Source organism: Apodemus sylvaticus, chromosome 13 (genome assembly GCF_947179515.1).
Source record: "Apodemus sylvaticus chromosome 13, mApoSyl1.1, whole genome shotgun sequence".
NCBI classification, from domain to species: domain Eukaryota; kingdom Metazoa; phylum Chordata; class Mammalia; order Rodentia; family Muridae; genus Apodemus; species Apodemus sylvaticus.
The window spans coordinates 83697803-83723461 of record NC_067484.1 but is presented as its reverse complement, the minus strand read 5'-3'; the positions used below and the strand labels follow the sequence as shown (position 1 = coordinate 83723461).

Genomic DNA, 25659 nt, shown 5'->3' with positions numbered 1-25659 from the left:
CTTGTCTCCATGAGGGAAAGCCTCTAGTTCTGACTGGGCAGTAAAGTCACACTTTACCCAAACTGTAAGAAGGCTTCAGCCACCATATGTCTTACAGAAAAACAACTAGACTTCAGGTTCCTTCACAATAGCCTAGAGGTTGGATATTTCCTCCTGAAGCCACTGTCCTTCAAAATACCCTAGAGGAAACAAAATACCCTAGAGGACAAGATAGGCCTCCAGTGACCAGAGGTCAGGCTATAAAGTATAACAGACGAATAGGGTGCCTCCTCTTGACAGCTTATAGTCCCAGGATGTGTCCCTGAAGATTGACTGTGGGCTGCATATCAGCATGTGGGACACTGAGAAATTGTGTACACCAAACTGTAAGAACACAAAAGGAAAGCAAGATTACACACACACACACACACACACACACACACACAATACACTCACACACTTGTGTGAGCAGAGAAAGAGAGAAAGACAGAAAGACAGAGACAGACAGACAGACAGAAACATGTTATATAGTTCCTTCAACCTTCTTAGTCAATACCATATAGAAACAGCAAGCAAGCCTGAACCTTCAAATTTGTCCCAAGTTGGACTAAAGTTCCAAAAAGGGACATTCTGAGTATGAGTTCCAGGTCTAAGTTGTACAAGGAAGGAGAATAACTTTAAGCAAGGAGAGGAATCTATGCAGTTCTACCCAATGTACTAGACAAAAATGGTGCACTCAACAGGCAAGCCTCACTTGAGCTATGGCTAGAGAAGACTAAAATAGGAATGTGCCTACTTTGTGTGACCATCTTACCCTAACTTCATCACTAAATATGTAAAATAGCCACTATAATCTGTTTTCTTTTCATATTAGAAAACTGGGACAGATAATTAAATAGGTTAAAAATATAAAGCTGGCAGCTCTCTTGTCTGAGAGCTTTGCCCTGGCTAGCTGACTTGGAGTGCAACACAGCCTGATGATTCTAAGGGCCTTGATCCTGATGGTTTGGCCTGCTAATGATTTCTAGATTCTTAAAGCCCTACAAAGCAATAGGCAGTTTCATAGAGAGCCACCAATTTTCTTGTGTCCGTCTCCTTTTTTTTTGTATTATTTGATATATTCTTTATTTACATTTCAAATGATTTTCCCTTTCCTGGATCCCCCCCTCCCCAAACGTCCCATAAGCCCTCTTCCCTCCTCTTGTTCCCCAATCTAACCCTTCCCACTTCCCTGTTCTGGTATTCCACTACACTGCTGCACTGAGCTTTTCCAGGACTGGGGGCCACTCCTTCCTTCTTCTTGGGCACCATTTGATACGTGGATTGTGTCTTGGGTATTCCAAGCTTCTAGGCTAATATCCACTTATCACTGCGTGCATACTGTCTTAGTCAGGGTTTCTATTCCTGCACAAACATCATGACCAAGAAGCAAGTTGGGGAGGAAAGGGTTTATTGAGCTTACACTTCCATATTGCAGTTCATCACTAAAGGAAGTCAGGACTGGAACTCAAGCAGGTCAGGAAGCAGGAGCTGATACAGAGGCCATGGAGGGATGTTTCTTACTGGCTTGCTTCCCCTGGCTTGCTCAGCCTGCTCTTTTATAGAAACCAAGAGAACCAGCCCAAAGATGGTACCACCCACAAGGGGCCCTCCCCACTTGATCACTAATTGAGAAAATGCCCCACAGCTGGATCTCATGGAAGCACTTCCCCAACTGAAGCTCCTTTCTTTGTGATAACTCCAGTCTGTGTCAAGTTGACACACAAAACTAGCCAGTACAATTGACCCCTTGTCAACTTGACACACAAACACATCACTATTAAGCCTCAACCCTTACTTTCTTATTCATCGCCAAGATCTAAATTACTTTAAAAGTCCCACAGTCTTTACACATTAAAAGTTCAATCACCTTAAAATGTCCAATATTTTTAAAATTCAAAGTCTTTTAAAATTTCAAAGTCTTTTAAATGTGGGCTCCACTAAAATACTTTCTTCCTTCAAGAGGGAAACATCAGGGTATAGTCACAACCAAAAGCAAAACTCAGACTCCAATGGTTCAATGTCTGGGATCCAACTCACAATCTTCCGGGCTCCTCCAAGGGCTTGGATCACTTCTCCAGCTCTGCCCTTTGTAGCACACAGCTTGTCTTATAGGATCCAGCTGCCTGTACTCCACTGCTGCTGCTGTTCTTGGTGGTCATCGCATGGTACTGGCATCTCCAAAACGCTGCTATCTTCCACTGTAATTAGGCTTCACCAATAGCCTCTCATAGGCTCTCATCAGGGTGACAAGCTTCTGCTTCTGTGCGTGACCCCTTCAAGTCCTGGGCCATCAATTGCAACTGAGGCTGCACCTTCACCAATGGCCTTCCATGGCCTCTCACTGTGCCAAGAGCATCAGCTGCTCTTCATGACCACTTCATGCCTTCAAAACCAGTACCATCTGGGTGACTCTTACACAGTACCAAGTCTAGCCACAGCACAAAATACAACTGTGGCTATCTCTGGAACACACTCTCTGTGCTCTCAGAAAACACTTCCAAGAAGATTTCATCTCAGTGATGCTGGTCTCTTCTTAATCACTGCTAATTTCTTAGCTCCAGCTAACCAGCATCAATAGTCCCAGTAACACAAAGGTTTGCTTTAGTGGTTCTGGTATCTTGTTACTTACAGCTGATTCTTCAGCCCCAGCTAACCAAAAACCACAGAATCGTCACAATCAAAACATGGCCACTTTAAGAGTCTTTAATCTTCCCTCTGAAATTTCACAAGCCAGGCCTCCATCTTTTACACTGTTCTTAACATTATCTTCCAAGCTCCTACAGAACTTTCCACCGAGCTCTTAGTATTCTAATGGCTTTTCTAGCTCAAAGTTCCAAAGTCCTTCCACAGTCCTCCCCAAAACATGGTCAGGTTGTCACAGGAATACCCCACTACGCTGGTACCAATGAATGCCATGAGTGTTCTTTTGAGACTGGGTTACCTCACTTAGTATGATGTTCTCCAGTTCCATCCATTTGTGTAAGAATTTCATGAATTCATTGTTTCTAATGGCTGAATAGTACTCCGTTGTGTATATATACCACATTTTCTGTATCCATTCCTCTGTTGAGGGACATCTGGGCTCTTTCCAGCTTCTGGCTATTATAAATAGGGCTGCTATGAACATAGTGGAACATGTGTCCGTATTACATGCTAGGGAATCCTCTGGGTATATGCCCAGGAGGGACCAGTTTTACCAGGCTGTCTTGGAAGTAATCTGTCTCAGTACAGTATGGCTCAGGAGTCTATATTTGAGGTGAGACTTGGAGTGAAGACATGTCAGTCTGATAGTAACTCCATAGTGGCCTCTGAAATGGAATCATCAGTTGCTGAGGACAAACCCAGGAGGAAATGAGCACAGATTACTAGGACATTGAATTAACACAAGGCCAAGCACGTAAGCTGCTTCCTCAAACTCTATTGCCCCATTTCTGGAAAGGCTCAAAGACAGGAGCTTGGGCATGACAGACTCCAGTCGTTGTGAAACACTTTGTAGTTTTAACATTTATTGGACACCACTTTGGAGTACACGTGCTGATTTTACACATGCTTTACGGATTCAAGAGTCTTGGCTCAATTATATGGCTGGAAGTCCATGGAAATTGGTGCATATTAGAACTGTGTAGAGCAGTGGTTCTGAACCTTCCTAACGCTGAGACCCTTTAACACGGTTGCTCAAGTTGTGGTGCTCTCCCACCCACAAAATTTTCATTGTTACCTTGTAACAATTTTGCTCCTGTTATTAATCATAATGTAAACATCTGATGTACAGTGTGTCTGATATGCAACCCCTGGGAAAGGGTCATTCAGTCCCTAAAGGAGTCACAACCCACAGGTTAAGACCCACTGGTGTAAATTAAGAAGAGGCTAGAGGCCCACTACAGTTGATGTGGTCCATTGTAGATGGTCGTGTGTGTGTGTGTGTGTGTGTGTGTGTGTGTGTGTACATTTATCTCCATAGCTCCTTAGGGAGGTATCAATGGCTAGTCCATCTATCTTAATATACACTTACAATGGTCAATTATGAGGAGGAGAGGGCTCTGTTTTGTTCATGGACTCAGAGGCTCTAGTTATAGCTATACCCCAGCCCTTGCTTTTGGGCCAAGGACAAGTAGGAGCTTTATGGTTTTTACCAAAGCACATACTCCATGGGCAGAAAGCCAATTAAGAAAGGGTGGAGAAAGCAGCCTCCCACATTCCCCTTAGACATACACCCTCAAACGACACAAAGATCTGCTAAGCCCTGTCTCTTGGTGTTCCTTCCAGCCCATAAACACCATGCTGGAGACCAAGCTTTTGCCACGGGGACCATGCACGAACATTCCAAATCTAAAATATAGTAGCTCCTATTATATACTTTCGAAGCTGAGGAGACTGAAGCTGGCAAGGTCCTGCAGTTCTTGTCTTCAAGTGAGTATGAGCACAAGGCCATTCGAATGCTCTCTGGAGCATTGAGCACTGGTTTCCTTGAGTCACCCTAGCTGTTATCACTGTGCCTGCAACAGTATTTCCCAAAAGGATAACTTATTAAAACAAACGAGTTTATAAATAACAAGCAAGCTACTTTTTTTGGTCTATGTTGGGGATTCCATCTGTCTTATTTTCTTTAAAACTAAAAAAAAAAAAAAAAATCATAGTTTTAGAATTTATTACATCATGAGACACTCGGAGTCCATTAAAATGTTATAACCATATAGACTTTCATTTGTAATCAGCAATTTGAACATGTGTTGAGGGATCAGGCTTGGCAAGGTATTTTTTTCCTTAGATGTGGGGGAAGCAGGGATACAGGAGGAAGACAGGCTAGCCTTGGTGGTCATGTTTTATTGATGTTGTAAATAAGGAGATACTGTGGATCCAGAGCAAACCACCTTTCTTCTACAAGAAAGGTGCTTCTAAGCTAGCCCATGCTCAGGCCCAGAGTTCTTCAAATTGCCAGGTTACTGGGAAGCAAAAGAGAGCCCAGAAACTGCTCAGCCAGAACCGCTCAATAACACATTTTGCTAGGATGAGCTACAGGATGCTAAGACCTTTGAGCAAATGTCTGCTGGGAAACAAAAGTAGCATATCATCTCAAAATACCCAATTGATTACCTATGCCTAAGAGGGTGGGTTTGGATTAGCATTGGCCTAACTGCAGCCAAATGATCCGACATAATACCAGTATTGCTCAGAAAAATAATGTTTGTTGTGTCATTATTTTATTTGATATATTCTTTATTTACATTTCAAATGATTTCCCCTTTCCTGGATCACCCCTCCCCAAAAGTCCCATAAAGCCCTCTTCCCTCCCCCTATTCCCCCATCCATCCGTTCCCACTTCCTTGTTCTGGTGTTTCCCTACACTGCTGCACTGAGCCTTTCCAGAACCAGGGGACACTCCTTCCTTCTTCTTGGGCATCATTTGATATGTGGATTGTGTCTTGGGTATTCCAAACTTCTAGGCTAATATCCGCTTATCAGTGAGTGCATACCATGAGTGTTCTTTTGAAACTGGGTTACTTCACTTAGCATGATGTTCTCCAGCTCCATCCATTTGTGTAAGAATTTAACGAATTCATTGTTTCTAATGGCTGAATAGTACTCCATTGTGTATATATACCACATTTTTTGTATCCATTCTTCCGTTGAGGGACATCTGGGTTCTTTCCAGATTCTGGCTATTATAAATAGGGCTGCTATAAACACAGTGGAGCATGTAACCTTATTACATGCTAGGGAATCCTCTGGGTAAATGCCCAGGAATGGTATAACAGGGTTCTCCGGAAGTGACGTGTCTAGTTTTCTGAGGAACCACCAGACTGATTTCCAGAGTGGTTGTACCAGCTTGCAATCCCACCAAAAGTGAAACAGTGTTCCTCTTTCTCCACATCCTTGCCAACACCTACTGTCTCCTGAGTTTTTAATCTAAGCAATTCTGACTGGTATGAGGTGAAATCTTAGGGTTGTTTTGATTTGCATTTCCCTAATGACTAATGATGTTGAGCACTTCTTAAGGTGCTCAGCCATCCAAAGTTTTTCAGGTGAAAATTCTCTGTTTAGCTCTATACCCCATTTTTTAATAGGGTTATTTGGTTTTCTGGGGTCTAACTTCTTGAGGTCTTTGTATTTATTGGATATTAGACCTCTGTCGGATGTAGGGTTGGTGAAGATCTTTACTCAGTTTGTTAGTTGCCAAATTTTCTTTTTGATGGTGTCCTTTGCCTTACAGAAACTCATGGTACCTTCTCCAAAATCGACCATATAATTGGTCACAAGACAAACCTCAACAAATATAAGAAGATCGAACTAATACCATGCCTCCTATCAGATCACTATGGAGTACTGAGATCAATAGAGATCAATAGCAACAACAACAAACAAACCAGAAAGCCCACATACACATGGAGGCTGAACAATACTCTACTCAATGATACCTTGGCCAAAGAAGAAATAAAGAAAGAAATCAAAGACGTTTTAGAATTTAATGAAAATGAAGGCACAACATACTCAGATCTTTGGGACACAATGAAATCAGTGCTAAGATAAAAACTCATAGTCCTGAGTGCCTCCAAAAAGAAACTGGAGAGAGCACACACTAGCAGATTAATGGCACACTTGAAAGCTCTGGAACAAAAAGAAGCTAATTCACCCAGGAGGAGTAGAAGACAGGAAATCATCAAACTCAGGGCTGAAATCAATCAAGTGGAAACAAAGAGAACCATACAAAGAATCAACAAAACCAGGAGCTGGTTTTTTGAGAAAATCAACAAGATAGATAAACCCTTAGCCAGACTAACCAAAGGGCAAAGAGACAGTATCCAAATTAACAAAATTAGAAATGAAAAGTGAGATATAACAACAGAAACGAGAAAATTAAAAAAATAATCAGATCCTACTACAAAAGCCTATACTCAACACAACTGGAGAATCTGGAGGAAATGGACAATTTCTTAGACAGATACCAAATATCAAAATTAAATCAAGATCAAATAGATCATCTAAACAGTCCCATAACCCATAAAGAAATAGAAGGGGTCATAGAAAGTCTTCCAACCAAAAAAAGCACACAACCATATGATTTTAATGCAGAATTCTATCAGACCTTCAAAGAATATCTAACACCAATACTCTTCAAAATAGAAACAGAAGGAACACTACCCAACTAGTTCTACGAAACCACAATTACGCTGATACCAAAACCACACAAAGATCAAACAAAGAAAGAGAACTTCAGACCAATTTCCCTTATGAACATCAATGCAAAAATACTAAATAAAATTCTGGCCAACCAAATCCAAGAACACATCAAAACAATCATTCACCATGATCAAGTAGGCTTCATCCCAGGGATGCAGGGATGGTTCAATATACAGAAATCCATCAATGCAATCCACTTACATAAACAAACTCAAAGAAAAAAAAAAACACATGGTCATTCCATTAGATGTTGAAAAGCATTTGACCAAATTCAGCATCCTTTCATGCTAAAAGTCTTGAAAAGAACAGGAATGTAAGGCCCATACCCAAACATAGTAAAAGCAATATACAGGAAACCGGTTGCCAACATCAAACTAATGGAGAGAAACTTGAAGCAATCCCACTAAAATCAGGGACTAGACAAGGCTGCCCCCTCTCTCCTTATCTTTTCAATATTGTACTTAAGGTACTACGTAGAGCAATTAGACAACATAAGGAGGTCAAAGGGATACAAATTGGAAAGGAAGAAGTCAAACTATCACTATTTGCAGATGATATGATAGTCTACCTAAGTGACCCAAAAAACTCCACTAGAGAACTTCTACAGCTGATAAACAACTTCAGCAAAGTGGCAGGTTATAAAATCAACTCAAGCAAATCAAGTATCCTATACTCAAAGGTTAAGCAGGCTGAGAAAGCAATTAGGGAAATGGCACCCTTCACAAAAGACACAAACAATATAAAAATCTTGGTGTGACTCTAACCAAACAAATGAAAGGTCTGTATGACAAGAACTTCAGTTCTCTGAAGACAGAAATTGAAGAAGACCTCAGAAAATGAAAAAATCTTCCATGCTCTTAGATTGGCAGGATTAATATAGCAAAAATGAACATCTTCCCAAAAGCAATATACAGATTCAATGCAATCTCCATCAAAATCCCAACTCAATTCTTCATAGAGTTAAAAAGAGCAATTCTCAAATTCATCTGGAATAACAAAAAACTCAGGATAGCTAAAACTATTCTCAACAGTAAATGAACTTCTAGGGGAATCGGCACTCTGGACCTCAAGCAATACTACAGAGCAATAGTGTTAAAACTGCATGGTATTGGTATAATGACAGGCAGGTGGATCAATAGATGAGGATTGAAGACCCAGAAATGAATCCACACACCTATGGTCACTTGATCTTCGACAAAGGAGTGGAAAACATCCAGTGGAGAAAAACATAGCCTTTTCAACAAATGGTGCTGCTTCAATTGGAGGTCAGCATGCAGAAGAATGCGAATTGGTCCATTCTTATCTCCCTGTACTTAGCTCAACTCCAAGTGGATCAAGGACCTCCACATAAAGCCAGACACACTGAAGCTAATAGAAAAGAAACTGGGGAAGACCCTTGAGGACATGGGCACAGGTGGAAAGTTCCTGAACAGAACACCAATAGCTTATGCTCTAAGATCAAGAATTCTGTCATTTTGATATGCTTAGTTGACACACTGTTATGATGATGATGTCACATTTCCCTGCATGTCGTCTCATCTGAATTGAGCAAAAAGTAAATCTACATCAAGAGGAATCCTGTCAAGAGCATGGTGTCCATCTTTAAAATGTGCGTGGAATGAAAGGTCACCATTATTGTAGTTATTTGTGTGAACATGTGTCTGCACTTGTGTGTTCAGGGCCTGGAGAGGGTGGAAGAGGTGCTGTGGAGCTCCAGTTACAGACACTGTTGAGTCCCCAGAGTGGGTTCTGGGACCGGAACCCTGATCCTCTGGAAGAGCAGCAAACACTCTTAACTATCTGCCGCAGCTGGCCCCTCCCACCCACTTCTTTTTCAATGTTTGTTGTATCCACAATTAGGTTTGTTGAAGACCACAATTAGGAAAAGCTTGGAGTTTTATACATAAGGGCACTTTGCAGTCCTTGTTGCACAATCAATCAAACGAACCAAAACATTTGCAAGTCTTTTATCTGTAGCCAGAATCCACTGCTTTGAACTCGGATTTAGGAAGTGTTGCTGGGCCCTGGGCCCTTTGGCATCTGGAGAAAAGTAACAGCTTTCTCAGCAGAGGGCAGTGGAGAGACATACAAGGTCTTGGCAAGGGCCTCTACCCACTACCTCCTATGAGCAATTGGTATTTTTATCCTTCTTTCAAGGAGCCGGGGTCTTTTTGTGATTCTTTGTCCATAATCTACATTTTACTGCCCTTGGGTTCAGCCAAAGTTAACCAAAGTGTCCACAAAGACACTAGCACAGTGCAGTGAGGCCTCTGTTGTGCAAAAGCAGCCCTGTCTGTGTGTCACCTCTACAGGTCCTTTTCACCCAAGACTTCAGGCAGTGACAGAACCTGCTTTTGAAATTATGGAGTTCTTCAGAGGAGGGGGCCAGAGAAACTTCTAATAAAGGGTGAGAGAGTAAATATTTTAGAGCTGAGCAGACCATAAGGCCTCTGTCACAACTGTTTGATTCTGATTTTGGAAAAAAAGAAATATGGAGATCCAAAGATCACTTCAAAGAGCATATAAGGAGACTCGGTTTCAAAAGAAATGGCAGCCTCTGGGCGGAAGGCAATAGTTCACCATGGAACGGCTTGCTGCCTGGTTTTAGCAGCCAGAAACCAGAAGGTGGCAGCAGAGAGCTGTGATACTGTTAGAAACTGCTGATCCAGAGTAAAGACCACTGAAAAGCACAAGTTGACTCGTGTAGTGTTTGTCTCAAAGCTGCATCCAAACAGAAAGGGGAACAAAATACTCAGCATAAACAAAACTCAGTTTAGAATCAGAAAGTCAGCCTCCATTTACCGAACAGTGTTATGTAGGCGCTAAGAAGAATGTAAGGTCTGAAATCAACTCGAGATTTATGTAAACAACGAAAGGAAACCAAACCAAACCAAACTAAACTAAAACCAAAGACAGAGCTGCCTCTGACTGCACTGGGTCAGGATGCATCAAGGTGGGCATGACCTCAGCATAAAGTCTGGTGATGGCTCTCCCTAAATACAGTATTGAGAATGTCCTTAAAGTTTATTTGTCTGAGGTTCTCGGGTCTCAGCTGAACATATAGCAATATTGGTATTTAACCTCTGTGTAGATAATATGGAATACTGTATATCTAAGTTGGAGCCTGATTTGTGAGGTTTTGTAAAAAGAAACAGGGAGAAATGTAAAGAACATTCTGTTGTGTGGGCGTCACCTTTGCTGTTCAGGTTGAAAAAAATATTTAATGATGCAGATATTTAACTCTTGGGTCTTTTTGCTTACAAATGGAATAAATATTTAGAGTGTAAACAACACATTAAAAACAATAACCATTTGCTGGAACAGTTGAAAAACTGTCCATTTGGGTAAATAATAAAAGTTATCTTTTCTTCTCACAATATTTTTATGGAAAAGAGGAAATTACTTTCTAAATGTCACATATGAGAAAAACCAGTTTTCGATAAATGGCACTGCAGTGTTAGAACACTTGATTTGTTGTTGTTATGGCTACTGGGTGACTCATGGGCAGGCAACTCAGGTACAAGTTTGGATGTTTACACTGGATCATTCACCATCGTGACTGAAGATGGATTACCTACTTCCTGTCTCATGTTCTAGTAACTTGTGAATCACACCCTACTGTCTCAGAAGGCACTTCTTTCCTGAATAGGTCGGTTATTGATACTAAAGTTTGGAAAACTTGGGACATATCATCTTATGTAGCTGGGAATTTCTGGGAGTTGTTTGGTTACCTTTGATTATTCATGATTTACTGCCTAAAATACGCATGGCATTTTACCAATGCATTAACTTACAAGAAATTCTACCTCTATAGTTAACTAGACCATTTCTCAGAAATAACCCAAAAGTGACATGGTTGTAATCATATTCTGGATAGCAGAGATTCTGCGTTCATTTCAGCACATCATAGCAATACATCTTGAAGCACACTTACAAGAAAAACATGGTGGGGAATGTAATTCAGTGATAGGGTGATTTCCAGCACGATCAAGGCCACACTCAGGATGCAGTGCAGACATTCAGTTGTGTGGTGCACAGCATCTTGTTTGTGTGTTCTCCAGGTCAGAAACACAGGCTGACACTGTAACACATGCAGGAGGTGTCCATGAATGGGCTTTTGTTCAGATAGGAAGGATGTGAGAAATGTCCGGTGAGCATTGGATTCTGTAGCACTGCCGCCCAGAAGGTTCCCAGTACTAACTTGCAGGCCTGATGAGGCACACGCTACTGTGTGTTATAGAAGCTCTAAGGGAGTGTCTTAGAATCCTCCCTAGCTAACAAACAAGCTATGTATACACGAGAAAACTCATCCAAGTTCTACCTTCCTGGTTCTGGAAGGTTACAGCTGTCCTCAGCAAAAGGTAGATAAAATGCTGAACAGTTAATGGCACTGAACCCTCTTCCTTTGGAGAGATATGATTTTTCTTCTTATATGTTAGATACAGTTTAAGAAAAAAAGTAATAATAGAGCTTAGTACATGCCTCACTTGGTAGGGCACTTGTGTAGTATGCATGAGGCCCCGGTTAGACATCAAACACCCTTCCTATTCCTACACGCACATCTAAGCCATATGGTTGAAATAATGCTTTTCTTTTGTGGTGTGTGCCAAACGGTGTAGGCGGGTGTCCATATCTGTGTGGTGCGCCTTCCTGTGGAGACAAGTGGTAGTTTCTGAGTGCCTTTTCTCAATCACTTCACCTTTATTTTAATTTTTTTTAATTTTCTATATTCTTTGTTTATATTCCAAATGATATCCCCTTTTCTGGTTCCCCCCTCCCCATAAATCCCCATAATCCCTCTTCCCTCCACCCATTCCCCAATCACCCCCTCCCATTTCTTTGTCCTGGTAATCCCCTACAATGCTGCATCAAGCCTTTCCTGGACCAGGAACCTCTCCTTCCTTCTTCTTGGAAATCATTTGTGATTTCCAAATTAATTGTGTTTTGAGTATTCAGAGCTTCTAATATCCACTTATCAGTGTCTGCATTCCATGTGTATTCTTTTGTGATTGGGTTACCTCACTTAGGATGATATTTTCCAGTTCCAATCATTTGCCTAAAATTTTCATGAATTCATTGTTTTTAATTGCTGAGTAGTATTCCAATGTATAAATATACCACATTTTCTGTATCCATTCCTCCATTGAGAGACATCTGGGTTCTTTCCAGCTTCTGGCTATTATAAATAAGGCTGCTATGAACATAATGGAGTATGTGTCCTTATTACATGCTGGGGAATCCTCTGGGTATATGACCAGGAGTGATATAGCAGGGTCCTCTGGAAGTGTGATGCCCAGTTTTCTAAGGAACCACCAGACTGATTTCCAGAGTGGTTGTACCAGCTTGCAATCCCACCAGCAGTAGAAGAGTGTTCCTCTTTCTCCACATCCTTGCCAACATGAGCTGTCTGCTGAGTTTTTAACCTTAGCCATTCTGACTGGTGTGAGGTGAAATCTCAGGGTTGTTTTCATTTGCATTTCCCTAATGATTGATGATGTTGAACATTTCTTGTACTAAGCTCAACTCCAAGTAGATCAAGGACCTCCACATAAAACCAGACACACTGAAACTAATAGAAAAGAAACTGGGGGAGACCCTTGAGGAAATGGGCACAGGGGAAAAGTTCCTGAACAGAACACCCTTAGAGCTTATGCTCTAAGATCAAGAATTGACAAATGGTACCTCATCAAATTACAAAGATTCTGTAAGGCAAAGGACACTGTCAATCGGGCAAAATGGCAACCAACAAATTGGGAAAAGATCTTCACCAACCCTACATCTGACCGGGGGCTAATATCCAGTATATACAAAGAACTCAAGAAGGTAGACTCCAGAGAGCCAAATAACCCTATTAATTTATTTTTTTGAGATAAGGTCTCTCCCAGGACCTGAAGTCAGTTCATCAACTTGGATAGAATGGCTGGCTGGCCAATGGACTCCAGGAACGCACCTGTCTCCAAGGGCTGGGGTTGTACTGTGTCCAGTTTTAACACGTGTTTTTGGGATTTGTTTTTGGTCCCTGGGCTTGTGTAGCAGGCATTTTACTGGGCTCTTGGGAGATTCATAACCCTTAAACTAATCTGTCTATCCAGAAAGATTAACTCAAGAAAACTCAGGTTAATCATTCCTAGTGCACAGTTAAGAGGTGACCAATGATTCCTGACCTTGAATTTTCTTCTCACTTCTGCTATTTTATCCTCCAACTCGTCTGTTTTGTGTTTAGCTAGGTGGTAAACAGCCCCGGTGTGATAAGCCTGTTTGTAGAGTTGTTTGAGGTAATTGTTATTCTTTATCTTCATTTCCACAAATGCGTGGATTTCATCTTCAAGATCTGTTTTTTTCTTTATACTGTAAAAAAGAAGCAAAAATTAATAGTCATTCTTAGAGAATATATACTTAGAATAATGTCATTATTCTAAGACAACATTCATTTTGCTACTAATAACAGATTATATTTTATGTTGCCAAAATCACAAAATGGCCAAGCAGTTACATTAAATCTGAAAATATAACTCCTGTCTAAGGCATTTGTCTACATTCCTGTTGGTTTGTCCTAATACATAGGTTATGCTCAGTCTCAGAAGCTATAACAGTCTATGGGAAAGGCTTAGCTTTCAAAAACAACCTGTTCTTAGCACCTGTACAAGCATTTTCAGGTCTACTGCCACATAGCAATCATAGTGTCAAAGTGAAATGCCTTCTTGGACTCCCCTCTACCACATTTTTAAAAATAAAATATTTTTATTGATTAACTGGGAATCTCACATCATCTACATCAATCATATTCTACCTCTCAGTCTTCCCATGGCCACACCTGTCCTGTGTGACCACTCCCCCTCCCCCCAAAAAATGGGGAAAGGGAAAAAACAAGTTTATTTTGTGTTGTCTCTATACTTAGTCATTGATGCATGCTCAAGATCCTAGTGGCCAGCCTCTCAAGGGAGGATGGGATTTTCTCCTCTGTGAATGGAGGAGAGCTGTGTGGTGGCCAGAGAGGCAGGGCCAAGGCCAGCTGTCCGGGGTCCAAGGAGATTAACTTGGATCCAGGTAGGAGCCTATACAGTGGACATCAGCATGGGCTTCTGTGGTAACATGAGCCACAGAACCCAGTTCTTGGCAGAATTTGGACTGAAGACCTACTCATGGCTATCAGCAGCTATAGGGCCACATGCCTCAACACGAACTCAGGGGGCTACACACGCCACTTTTATCACGATAGCCCCTAACATGCCACAATTGGCCAAGTCCAAGGACATCACCAAGGCATCAAGCCGGTTGCATAGATTGCATATGTCTACTTGGATCTCAGACTTCTTTGTGACCTGGGACAGTGGTAGGGACCACCGACACCAAAATGGCCTCTGGTGGCATCTAGGACCATGGTGGTCCTTCCTTGAGGTACAAATTAAACCTTTCCTCATCTCGGGCCTCCATGATTGCCCAGAGCCAGGGGAACTCATGGCCTAGCAGCAGGTTCAGGGAGCTGAGTCCGCATCTTCAAAGGCTCTAGGCTGTTAAATACCACCATACTGACCTTACTGGACAAGGACAGCATATTGACCTCAGCCCTTTGTCTAATCCTGCCATCATATCTCCAGTTCAGCATCCCTTTACTGAGCATGCACCATCCTATTTTCCCCTACCTTTTCGATCTCTCCATCTCATCTTTGTTTCATCATAGTGGTGTTTGGGTGTCTTCTGCCTATCACCTTTTTGATTTTTTTGATTCACACAATGGTGATTTTACCAGAGAATGATTTAAATGAAAGAATGAAATGTAATCCAAATTCTGGGCTCAGTAACTTTGCACCAGCTGAGATGTTCATTGCAGACAAGGCATGTCCTGTGTGTTGAATGATGTTTATTAGCATCTTCCCTCTAATTATTCACCAGCTTATCAGTGCGCTGGCTGGTTTTCACACAAACTAGAGTCTTCAAAGAGGAAGGAGCCTCAGTTGAGAAAATGCTTCCATGAGATCCAACTGTAAGGCATTTTCTCAATTAGTGATCAAGGCAGGAGGGCCCAGGCCATAGTGGGTGGTATCATCCCTGGGCTGGTGGTCCTGAGTTCTATAAGAGAGCAAGCTGAGCAAGCCATGGGAAGCACACCAGTAAGCAGCACCCTCCATGGCCTCTGCATCAGCTCCTTGCCTTCAGGTTCCTGGTGCGATTAAATTTTTATTCCAACTTCCTTTGGTAATAAACAGCATTATGGAAGTATAAGCTAAACAAACCCTTTTCTCCCTAACTTGATTTTTGATCACAGCAATAGAAATTCTAACTATACCAAGCAGCATCTTACTCTGATGATAACTTCAAGCACTGGTGATTCAAGTATCTCCTAGGTAGGATACAACATCATGCTAGCTGAGAACTACATAAATACATTGTTGGAAGCAGTGGCTCTCAGGCCCAGCAGTGTGTGATAATCTCATGAAAGGCACTGAAAATGACTCTGTGTTTTAGAAAATTTGGCTGTAATTGATTTGAGGTCAAGTTCCAGCATCGGAATATTTGAACACCTCAGGTGGTGGTGCTCAAGTATGGTGAGGAAACAAACCCAAATTGGTTAGAAAAGTCTTTCCCATCATATGAGTCACAGTCTGCTGGACTCTGCTCTCAGGAGAGGAGCCAGGAGATGTGGAGCAGGCATGATTTTGTCCCCAGGTGGTGCTGGTGAAAACTGGTTTTAGAACACTGTACAAGAAGCTTCCTTCAAAGAAGCAACCACCAGGACGAGGGAAGGTGAATGAGTGTGGCGGACTCATGGGAGGGACAGCAAGCTACAAGGACAACTGGGAAGAGAGGTGCTGACTTGTCTTTCTAGCCTTTTGTTCTCACAAGAATAAACATGTGTGAGTAAGAAGATCCATCAACTCAAGGTATGCCAAGGACAGTGTGGCACACAAGTCAGGGAAAAAATGGCACCAAAAAACCCCAACCAACAAACCAACCAAACAAACAAACAAATAAAAACAAAACCAAAGCAGGAGTGGGGGACAACCATCAGGAAACTGCCTGAATTATCCATAGGAGAGCGGAAAAAGGAGGGCTTCATTGTATAGGGAAGTACCCAGAAACTGGGCTTTTCTCGGAAAAGACAAACTCACTGACCAGCTATGGCCTATAGGAGTGAAGGCACTGATACACAGATACTGAAGGCAAAAATCAACCTGGCTGCCTTCTGGGTCAGTTGTACATTAATGTTGTCCCTGATATCATCTAAGGATCTTTGTTGTGACTGAGAAGAGCACTGTCAATTGGATGGAGATGCCAAGAATACTAGGTTGAATCGGGGGGGGGGGGCATGCAGAGAAAAAGACATGGAGAAAAGAATATGGCAATCTGAAAAAGGTAAGAGAAAATGGAAATGGTAGCAGTTATTTAACAAGCGGATGCAAAGGGCTGGAGAGATGGCTCAGCTGGTAGACTATTTGATGAGCAAGTGTGAGGACATGAGTCTGATCTCGTGAACCCACAAAACACTGGGGAGGCACAGACAGATGGGATCATGGGGCTCCCTGGCCAACCAGCTTAGCTCAATTGGTAACTCAAGGCCAGTGAGAGACTCTGTCTCAAATGAAAATGGATGGTGTCTGAGGGATGACACTTGGCTTCCGAATACACCTGCATCTATATGTGCACTGGCAAACACACCTACACCAAACACACACACAAGCACAGATATAGAATAATACTAAAAAAGACAAGGAAATACGAAACGTGTTTTAAAACAATTTCTTAGCACATACTTTTAATGCCAGCCAGCACCCTGGAGGCTGGGTCAGGATCATAGGTTGTGGAGGGTCTTTGATATATAGTGAGACTCTGAGAAACCTAAAGTATGTTCTGAACATTAACTAGTGTGTTGAAACTGGGGACAGAAACAGCCAGAGGCTGGCCTTCAGAGACTGTTACTGTAGAAGAAACTTATCAGAACGTTTGTCATAGCCATCATCCTCTTTCCAACCTATATAAGTAGGCTATACTATAAATTAAACAGTTCTATTTTAGGGTGTAGCTTGTATGAGATCTTTTGTGATTTATATATTGAAAGACCAGTTTTGGATCATTGTTCTCTCTCTCTCTCTCTCTCTCTCTCTCTCTCTCTCTCTCTCTCTCTCTCTCTCTCTCTCTCTCCTTGTTCTTTGTTTTGCATTTGGCCCTCGCTGCTGCATTCTGGATTCTACCTTGGGTCCTGAGGCATAATGGTTGTTGAGTAAGTAGCTTTGTAGCAGAATCCTGAGGAGCCTGGACTCCACCTTCCTTTTCAAATATTTTAGGGGACTATTTATCAAGTTTGTTTGAGGTTATTGCTAGTAATATTTTTTACTGTAACCATTTTAAACTCACTTGAGATGCACCTAATGTTTTCATTATCTAAGTTCTAAAATAATGGGATTATTCAAATATATGCTCAAATTGGTATTATTTCAACTTATTTTGTGTGTGATAAGTTTTAAACTTAGCTAATAAGCTTCCATTTATGATGGATATTTTCTGATGTATTTTATAATTGCATAAGCCCATTTTTAAATACATTCTTTTATGGGAATCATGTAAGGCTTCAATCAGAAGCTTATTCCTTTAGAGAGTCATAATTATAAAGCTATAAAATTCTCTCTCTGTAGATATCCACTGCATTAAGGAAAAGTAGCACTTTCTAAAGCCATATCTCAGTGAAAAAAAAAAACATGAAATAATGAAATCACTGCTCTTTCTATCTTAAAATTTATCACATAGAATGTCTCATAATGTAACTAAATTGACTTTTTATAATTAGAATATTATTCAGGCTAGAATATTGCTCAACGTGTACTCTTTCCCCTCATCCTCTCCAGCATCTGCTGTCCCCTGAGTTTTTCAACTCAGCCATTCTGACTGGTGTAAGGTAGAATCTCAGTGTTGTTTTGATTTGCATTTCCCTGATAACTAAGGATACTGAACATTTCTTTAGGTGCTTTAGAGCCATTTGAGTTTCCTCAGTTGAGAATTCCCTGTTTATCTCTGTACCCCATTTTTAATAGGGTTATTTAATTCTCTGGAGACCAACTTCTTGAGTTTTTGTATACGTTGGATATTAGCCCTCTATCAGATGTAGGGTTGATAAAGATCTTTTCCCAATTTGTTGGTTGCCATTTTGTCCTATTGACTATATCCTTTGCCTTACAGAAGCTTTGCAGTTTTATGAGGTCCCATTTGTCGATTCTTGTTCTTAGAGCATACGCAATTGGTGTTCTGTTCAGAAACTTTTCCCCTGTGCCCACGTGTTCAAGGTTTGTCCCCACTTTCTCCTCTATAAGCTTCAGAGTGTCTGATTTTATGTGTAAATCTTTGATCCACTTGGACTTGAGCTTTGTACAGGGAGATAAGAATGGATCAATTTACATTTTTCTGCATGCAGACCTTCAGTTGATCCAGCACCATTTGTTAAAAATGCTGTCTTTTTTCCAACTGGATTTTTTTTAGCTCCTTTGTCAAATATCAAGTGACTGTACATGTGTGGGTTTTTTCCGGGTCTTCAATTCTATTCCATTGATCTTCCTGCCTATCTGCATACCAATACCAAACAGTTTTTATCACTATCGCTCTGTAGTAGAGCTTTAGGTCAGGGATGGTGATTCCCCCAGAATATCTTTTGTTGTGGAGAAAAATTTTTGCTCTCCTGGGTTTTTTGTTATTCCAGATGAATTTGAGAATTGCTCTTTCTAGATCTATGAAGAATTGATTTGGGATTTTGATGGGAATTGCATTGAAGCTGTAGATTGCTTTCGGCAAGAGGGCCATTTTTACTATATTGATCCTACCAATCCATGAACATGGGAGATCTTTCCATCTTCTGAGACTTTCTTTGATTTCTTTCTTCAGAGGTTTAAAGTTCATGTCATATAAACCCTTCACTTGCTTTGTCAGGGTCATGCCTAGGTATGAAATATTATTTGGAACTATTGTAAAGGGTGTCATTTCCATAATTTCTTTCTCATCTTGTTTATCCTTTGAGTGGAGGAAGGGTACTGATTTGCTTGAGTTAATTTTATAACCAACCACTTTGCTGAAGTTGTTTATTAGCTTTAGGAGTTCCTTGGTGGAAGTCTTGGGGTCGCTTAAGTATACTATCATATCATCTGCCAATAGTGATATTTTGACTTCTTTCCAATTTGTATTCCTTTTACCTCTTTTTGCTGACTGATTGCTCTGGCTAGGACTTCAAGTACTATATTGAATAGATAGGGAGAGAGTAGGCAGCCTTGTCTGGTCCCCCGTTTTAGTGGGATTGCCTCAAGCTTTTCTCCATTTAGTTTGATGTTGGCTACAGGCTTGCAGTATATTGCTTTCACTATGTTTAGGTATGGGCCCTGGATTCCTGATCTCTCCAAGACTTTTATCATGAAGGGATGCTGAATTTTGTCAAAAGCCTTTTCAGTATCTAATGAAATGACCATGTGTTTTTTTTTTCCTTTAGTTTGTTTATGTAGTGAATTATATTGATGGATTTCCGTATGTTGAATCATCCCTGCATCCCTGGGTTGAAGCCTACCTGATCGTGGTGAATTATAGTTCTGATGCATTCTTGGATTCGGTTGGCCAGGATTTTGTTCAGTATTTTTGCATCAATGTTCATGAGGGAGATTAGTCTGAAGTTCTCCTTCCTTCTTTGGTCTTTGTTTGGTTTAGGTATAAGTGTGATTGTGGCTTCATAGAATGAGTTGGGTAGTTGTTCCTTGAGTTTCTATTTCATGGAAAAGTTTGAAGAGTATCAGTATTAACTCTTCTTTGAAGATCTGATTGAATTCCCGAATAAACCCATCTGGTCCTGGGCTGTTTTCTGAAGGGAGACTATTAATGACTGCTTTTATTTCCTCGTGGCTTATGGGACTATTTAGATGGTTTATCTGATCCTGTTTTAACATTGGCACCTGGTATGTATCTAGAAAGCTGTCCATTTCATCCAGGTTTTCAAACTTTGTTGAGTATAAACACTTGTAGTAGGATCTGATGATTTTTGAATTTCCACAGTTTCTGTTGTTATGTCTCCCTTTTCATTTCTGATTTTATTAATTTGGATACTGGAAAGTGTCATCCTGAGTGAGGTATCCCAGTCACAAAAGAAAGCACATGGTATGTACTCACTAATAAGTGGATGCTAGGCCAAAAGCTCAAAATAAACAAGTTGCAATTCACCCAGCAAAGGAAGCTCCAGAAGAATGACTTGAGTGAGGGAGCTATGGTTCCTCTGAGAAACTGAACAAAATGCTCACAGAGCCAACAAGGGTGGCAATGTGTGGAGCAGAATCTGAAGTAAAGACCACCCAGTGAGTGCCCTACCTGGGGATTCATCCTATAAATAGTCAGCAAACCCAGATACTATGATGAGAAGCATGTATCAAAAGGAGCATGCCATGGTTGTCTCCAGAGGGGCCCTGCCAGAGTCTTATGAATTCAGAAGCAGAAACTAGCAACCAAGTTTGGACTGAGCTTGGGGTTCCCAACAGAGGATCTAGAGGGTTGTCTGGAGGAGCTGAAGGGGTATATAGCCCCATGGGAAAAACAATGACTTTGGACACCCAGACACCCCAAGACTCCCAGGGACTGAATCATCAGCCAAGGGGTATACATGGTTCCAGCCAAAAATGTGGCAGAGGAATGCCTTTTTGGGCATCAGTGGGAGGAGTGGTCTTTGGTCAGGTAAAGGTTCAATAGAGGCCACAACAAAGGGAAACAGATAGGGGGCAAGTTTTGGGGGGGGAGGTGGGACTGTGTTGGGTAGAGAGGCATATTCATGGAAGCAGGGGGAGGTAGGAGGGGCAAGGAATCATTGGGGAGGGGGCTTTTGGGAGGGGGAAATTGGGAAAGGATTTACTGTTGGCAATGTAAATGAAGAAGATACTCAATAAATAAAACAGGAAAAAAAAGAAAATACAATGGAAGAAACTGATGCATCAGTCTAAAAAAAATCTTAAATATAAAATATTTCTGACAAAATCTTTGACAAATCTAGCATACTATGAAATGACCAAAGCTGAGAACAATATAAATAGAAAGGGAAGAGTTCAAGTTCTAAGATTCAGAAAATATTTTCAACCATATCATAGAAAATTTCTCCAACCTTGTGGTGGTTTATATATGCTCGGCCCAGGGAATGACAGTATTAGAAGGTGTGGCCCTGTTGGAGTAGGTGTGGTCTTGTTGGCGGAAGTGTGTCACTGTGGGTGTGGACTTTAAGACTCTCATCCTAGCCACCTGGAAGCCAGTCTTCCACTAATAGTCTTTGGATGAAGATGTAGAACTCTCAGCTCTGCCTGTACTGTACCTGCCTAGATGCTGCCATGTTCCAACCTTGATGATAATGGACTGACCCCCTGAACCTGTAAGCCAGCCCCAATTAAATGTTGTCATTTATAAGACTTGCCTTGATCATGGTGTCTCTTCACAGCAGTAAAATCCTAACTAGGACATCAATTAAAAACAAGACCGTCATAAAGTTTGAGGGGAAATGGAGGAAATAGAAATTATCATCCTGAGTAAGGTAACCTAGATCCCCAAAGAGATGCATGCTATGTACTCTTTTGTAAGTGGATCTTAGCCATAAAGTACTGGATAACTATGTTACAATTCATAGCTCAAAGAAACTAAGTAAGAATGAGGCTTAAGGGAGGATGGGTGAATCGCACTCAGAAGAGGAAACGGAATAGCCATCTGAGGTGGATGGAGGGAGGATATTTTGTGGAAGAGTAGCTGAGGAGTTGAAAGGGGATGAGGGTCAGGTATGGGGAAGGAGTGGGAGATGTCTGGGCATGACAATGGAAATCCGTGGTGGCCATCCCTGAGACGAGCTGGAGATCTGGGATGGAGGGGGTTTTGGGCAGCATATAGGGCTGACTTTACTGAGACTCTTCCCAGGGAGGGATAGAGACACTAAAGGGGCCACCCCCTGAAGCCAGTGGAACTTCCAAAGGAAGAAGGGGAACACCAACCCACCCAAAAAACCTTCAGCTCAAAATTTATCCTGCCTACAAGATGCTCAGGGATATAAATGGAGCAGAGTTTGAGGGAATGGCCAACCAAACACTGTCCCAACTTGAGACCCATCCCATGTAAGGGACCCACCCCCTGACACTATTAATGGTACTCTGCCATGCTTGCAGAACCTATGCTTGTAGACAGGAGCCTAGCATAACTCTTTCCTGAGCAGCTTCTTCTAGCAGTGGATGGAAAAAGATGCAGAGGCCCACAGCCAAATATCACGTTGAGCTCAGAGAGTCTTGTGGAAGAGTTGGGGGTTAGAACTCAGTGAACTGGAAGGGTCAAAAACACCCTAAGAGCACACACAGAGTCAATTATCTTGGGCCAATGGGTGCTCACAGAACAGAATCACCAACCAAAGATCATGCATGGGCTGGACTTAAGTCTCCTACGCATTTATAGCAGAAGGGAAGCTTGGTCTTCATGTGGGTCCCCTAACAACTGGAGCATGGCTGTCTCTAACTCTATTGCCTGACATTGGCTCCCCTTTCCCTAACTTGGCTGCCTGGTTCTGCCTCATTGGGAGAGGATGTGTTTAGTCCTTCTGTGACTGGATCGTCTGGGTGTGATGGTACCCAATGGGAGCGAGCTTCAGGGAAGGGATAAATGGGAGAGGTTTGTAAGGGTGGGCCTGGGAGGAAAGAGGGGAAGGGAGATTTCAATCAGGATATAAAGTGAATAAATAATGAAAAATGTTGATATTGTTTAGTTTCATCTTTTTTTAACAATATTTGTCACATTTTTCAGGGACCCCCTACTTCCTATTCATAGCATAACTATTACTTCTATTTCAACTTACTAAACAACTACACCTTAATCTACTATATCTTTGAGTATCAGAGTCATGACTAATGAAGATGTATGCATTTAAAGAACATCAAAAATAATTTTCTCTAATGATTCTGACCTATTGTAGTTTTGCTGAAATATATCTTATATGTTACCAAAGCCTTATCACCCAAAAGTCTAATCCTGAAAATTCAGAACTTTAAGAGAGATGAAATCATAACTATGAAGATACTTGAGAGTATTGCCACAGTTAACATCCAACAATGTGAATAAACTATTGTTTTAGAGCATGAGTCAAAATAATTGTTAGACAATGACCCTTGTGCCTTTCTGAGCCTAATGTTCATCAAGTATATCAACTATACCATCATCTTTCCAATATTTTTTATTGCTGTTATTTTCTTTCTTTTTTTTCCTTTTTGCAAGCCTCAAATTGTACAATGCTCATTGTGATGAAATCTTTGAAGAGGGTTCTGAGCATTTTCTAGTTAGGTTCTGTGTTTGTGATAAAACAACATGATCAAAAACAATTTGGGGAAGAAAGGGTTTATTTATTTGGCTTATAGTTCACCCCAAGGCTCTAAAATCTCACAATCCTTCTGAAAAATCGCCTGGTCACATTCCAGGCTTATGTTCAGGTTTCTTTACTTTGCTACCACAGTGGGATGAGCCCTTCCTCATTGATCAGCAACCAAGAGCATGCTCTACAGACATGTCCACAGTCCAACCTGATGGACCAATTCTTCAGTTGAGATTCCCTCTTCCTAGATATGTCTGGGTTTGTGCTGAGGCTATACAGAATCAGCTGGAACGGAGCATATAGCTCCTTGATGTATTTTCACTCTCAGTTGAATCTAAATATCTTAAATGATTTAGTATCTGTCTGTCACATTGGTCTTTAGCTCTGCAGTGTTTACTTATGCCAACTTATCAAATAAAAACACGTGACACATAGTGAAAGGGTACACACACACAAACACACAGAGGGGGAGGGTATATATACACACACTCACACACAGAGTGGGAAGGTGTACATACACATACATACACACACAAGCAGGAACACATAGGTCATTATCCTACATATTAACATTAGTTCTCATATCTGAAATTGCCGCTGCTATACCAATATACCAAGTGTATTTGAATGTTCACTAAATGTCACTTAAAATGAAGCCAGGTTAACTTGCAAATAATTTGATAAGTAAAAAAAAAATATTGAACGTGAACATATAAAATGAGCTTTCAGCACCGATTCCAGCTGCACGAAGCTGTGGGTTTTAGGAAAGGAAACTCTAGCTTCTTCATTTGTCCCTGGGAATAGCCCATGAATAATTTATAAAATGTGAATTGTAGAGAGGTTGTATAAATATCCAACCTCAGTGGTAATCAAAGAAATGGAGTTTAAAACTCCATTTTTATAATACTAGAACAAGTTAATGTACTGCCCAGTCTTAAAAAAAATTATACAATCTTTCTGGAATGTAGTAGTAGGAATTTATTAAGGGCTTTAAAATATATACAGCTAATACACTTTCATAACCCTGTTTTACATTTAAAGGGACAATGAGGTTTTAAAAATCATTTCTACACACAAAAGTTATTACCACAGTTAAATAAATAAAATTAAAACAAATCTAAATTGCAGTGATATTTCCTAAATCATAGACCTCCTATGTAACAGAATCATACAGATATTTAAGTGTTTTTGAAATTTATGTAATGTGCATTAAAATTCATCATCTCATGTTGAGAGAAGAAGAATACTCACAAGTATTCATTATGTATAAATATACATTTATAGTAACATCTGGGTGTATTAAAATGATTTTAGGTTTTGATCTCTTTGAGCTTGTTTATACAAATTTTCTACAACGCACATGTATTTTAATCAGAGTACTTGTAAATCATCAGACACATATTTCCATGAATTAAATACAGACTTTGGCAAAGTGAAATTTTGTTTGCTATGGTTTAGGAATCACAAACACAGTACAGACAAAGGAAGTTTAGATTACATGGCAGCACATGAGGCTCCTCTCTGTAATATCAGTACATGGTGGACCAAGCTTACCTCATCACTGAAATCATAGTAAGACAAAGATTAATGTTTTCAATTTTATTATGGATATTGTTATTGCCAGTATTTTCTAGAAGAAAAGATGAAATGCAGAGAAAAAAAAAACCCTAACTAAAACAATAACAAAAATCTCTTAACAGAGTCACAGAAAAATATGCGGTAAATATGATCTAAAAGTGTAAGACTAAGAAGCGAATACAAAGAACTTCCTATCCTGAGTGTGTTTGAAAGATAAAAAACAAACTTGAGGGCTGGAGAGATGGCTCAGAGGTTAAGAGCACTGACTGCTCTTCCAGAGGTCTGGAGTTCAATTCCCAGCAACCACATGGTGGCTCACAACCATCTGTAATGGGATCCAATGCCCTCTTCTGGTGTTTCTGAAGACAGCTACAGTGTACTCACATGCATTAAATAAGTAAATCTTAAAAAAAAAAAAAAAAAAAAAAAAAAAAAAAAAAAAAACAGCCAAAAACAAGCTTGAGTTATCTGAGTCAAACATTCTGTGGCAGTTTTAAAGACAGTGTCTCCCACCTACGTATGTGTTTGAACACTTGTTCCCCTACTGG

The 25659-nt window shown here is 40.8% G+C and overlaps 1 protein-coding gene across 1 annotated transcript in view; it reads right to left on the bottom strand.

Annotated features, from left to right (window-relative positions):
• Ccdc178 (coiled-coil domain containing 178) overlaps positions 1-25659 on the bottom strand; it is a 378492-nt gene that overhangs the window by 250464 nt on the left and 102369 nt on the right. The window contains exon 13 of the mRNA XM_052155657.1: positions 13365-13548. Within this exon, the coding sequence (XP_052011617.1) occupies positions 13365-13548 (184 nt within the window). The remainder of the gene's footprint in view (positions 1-13364; positions 13549-25659) is intronic.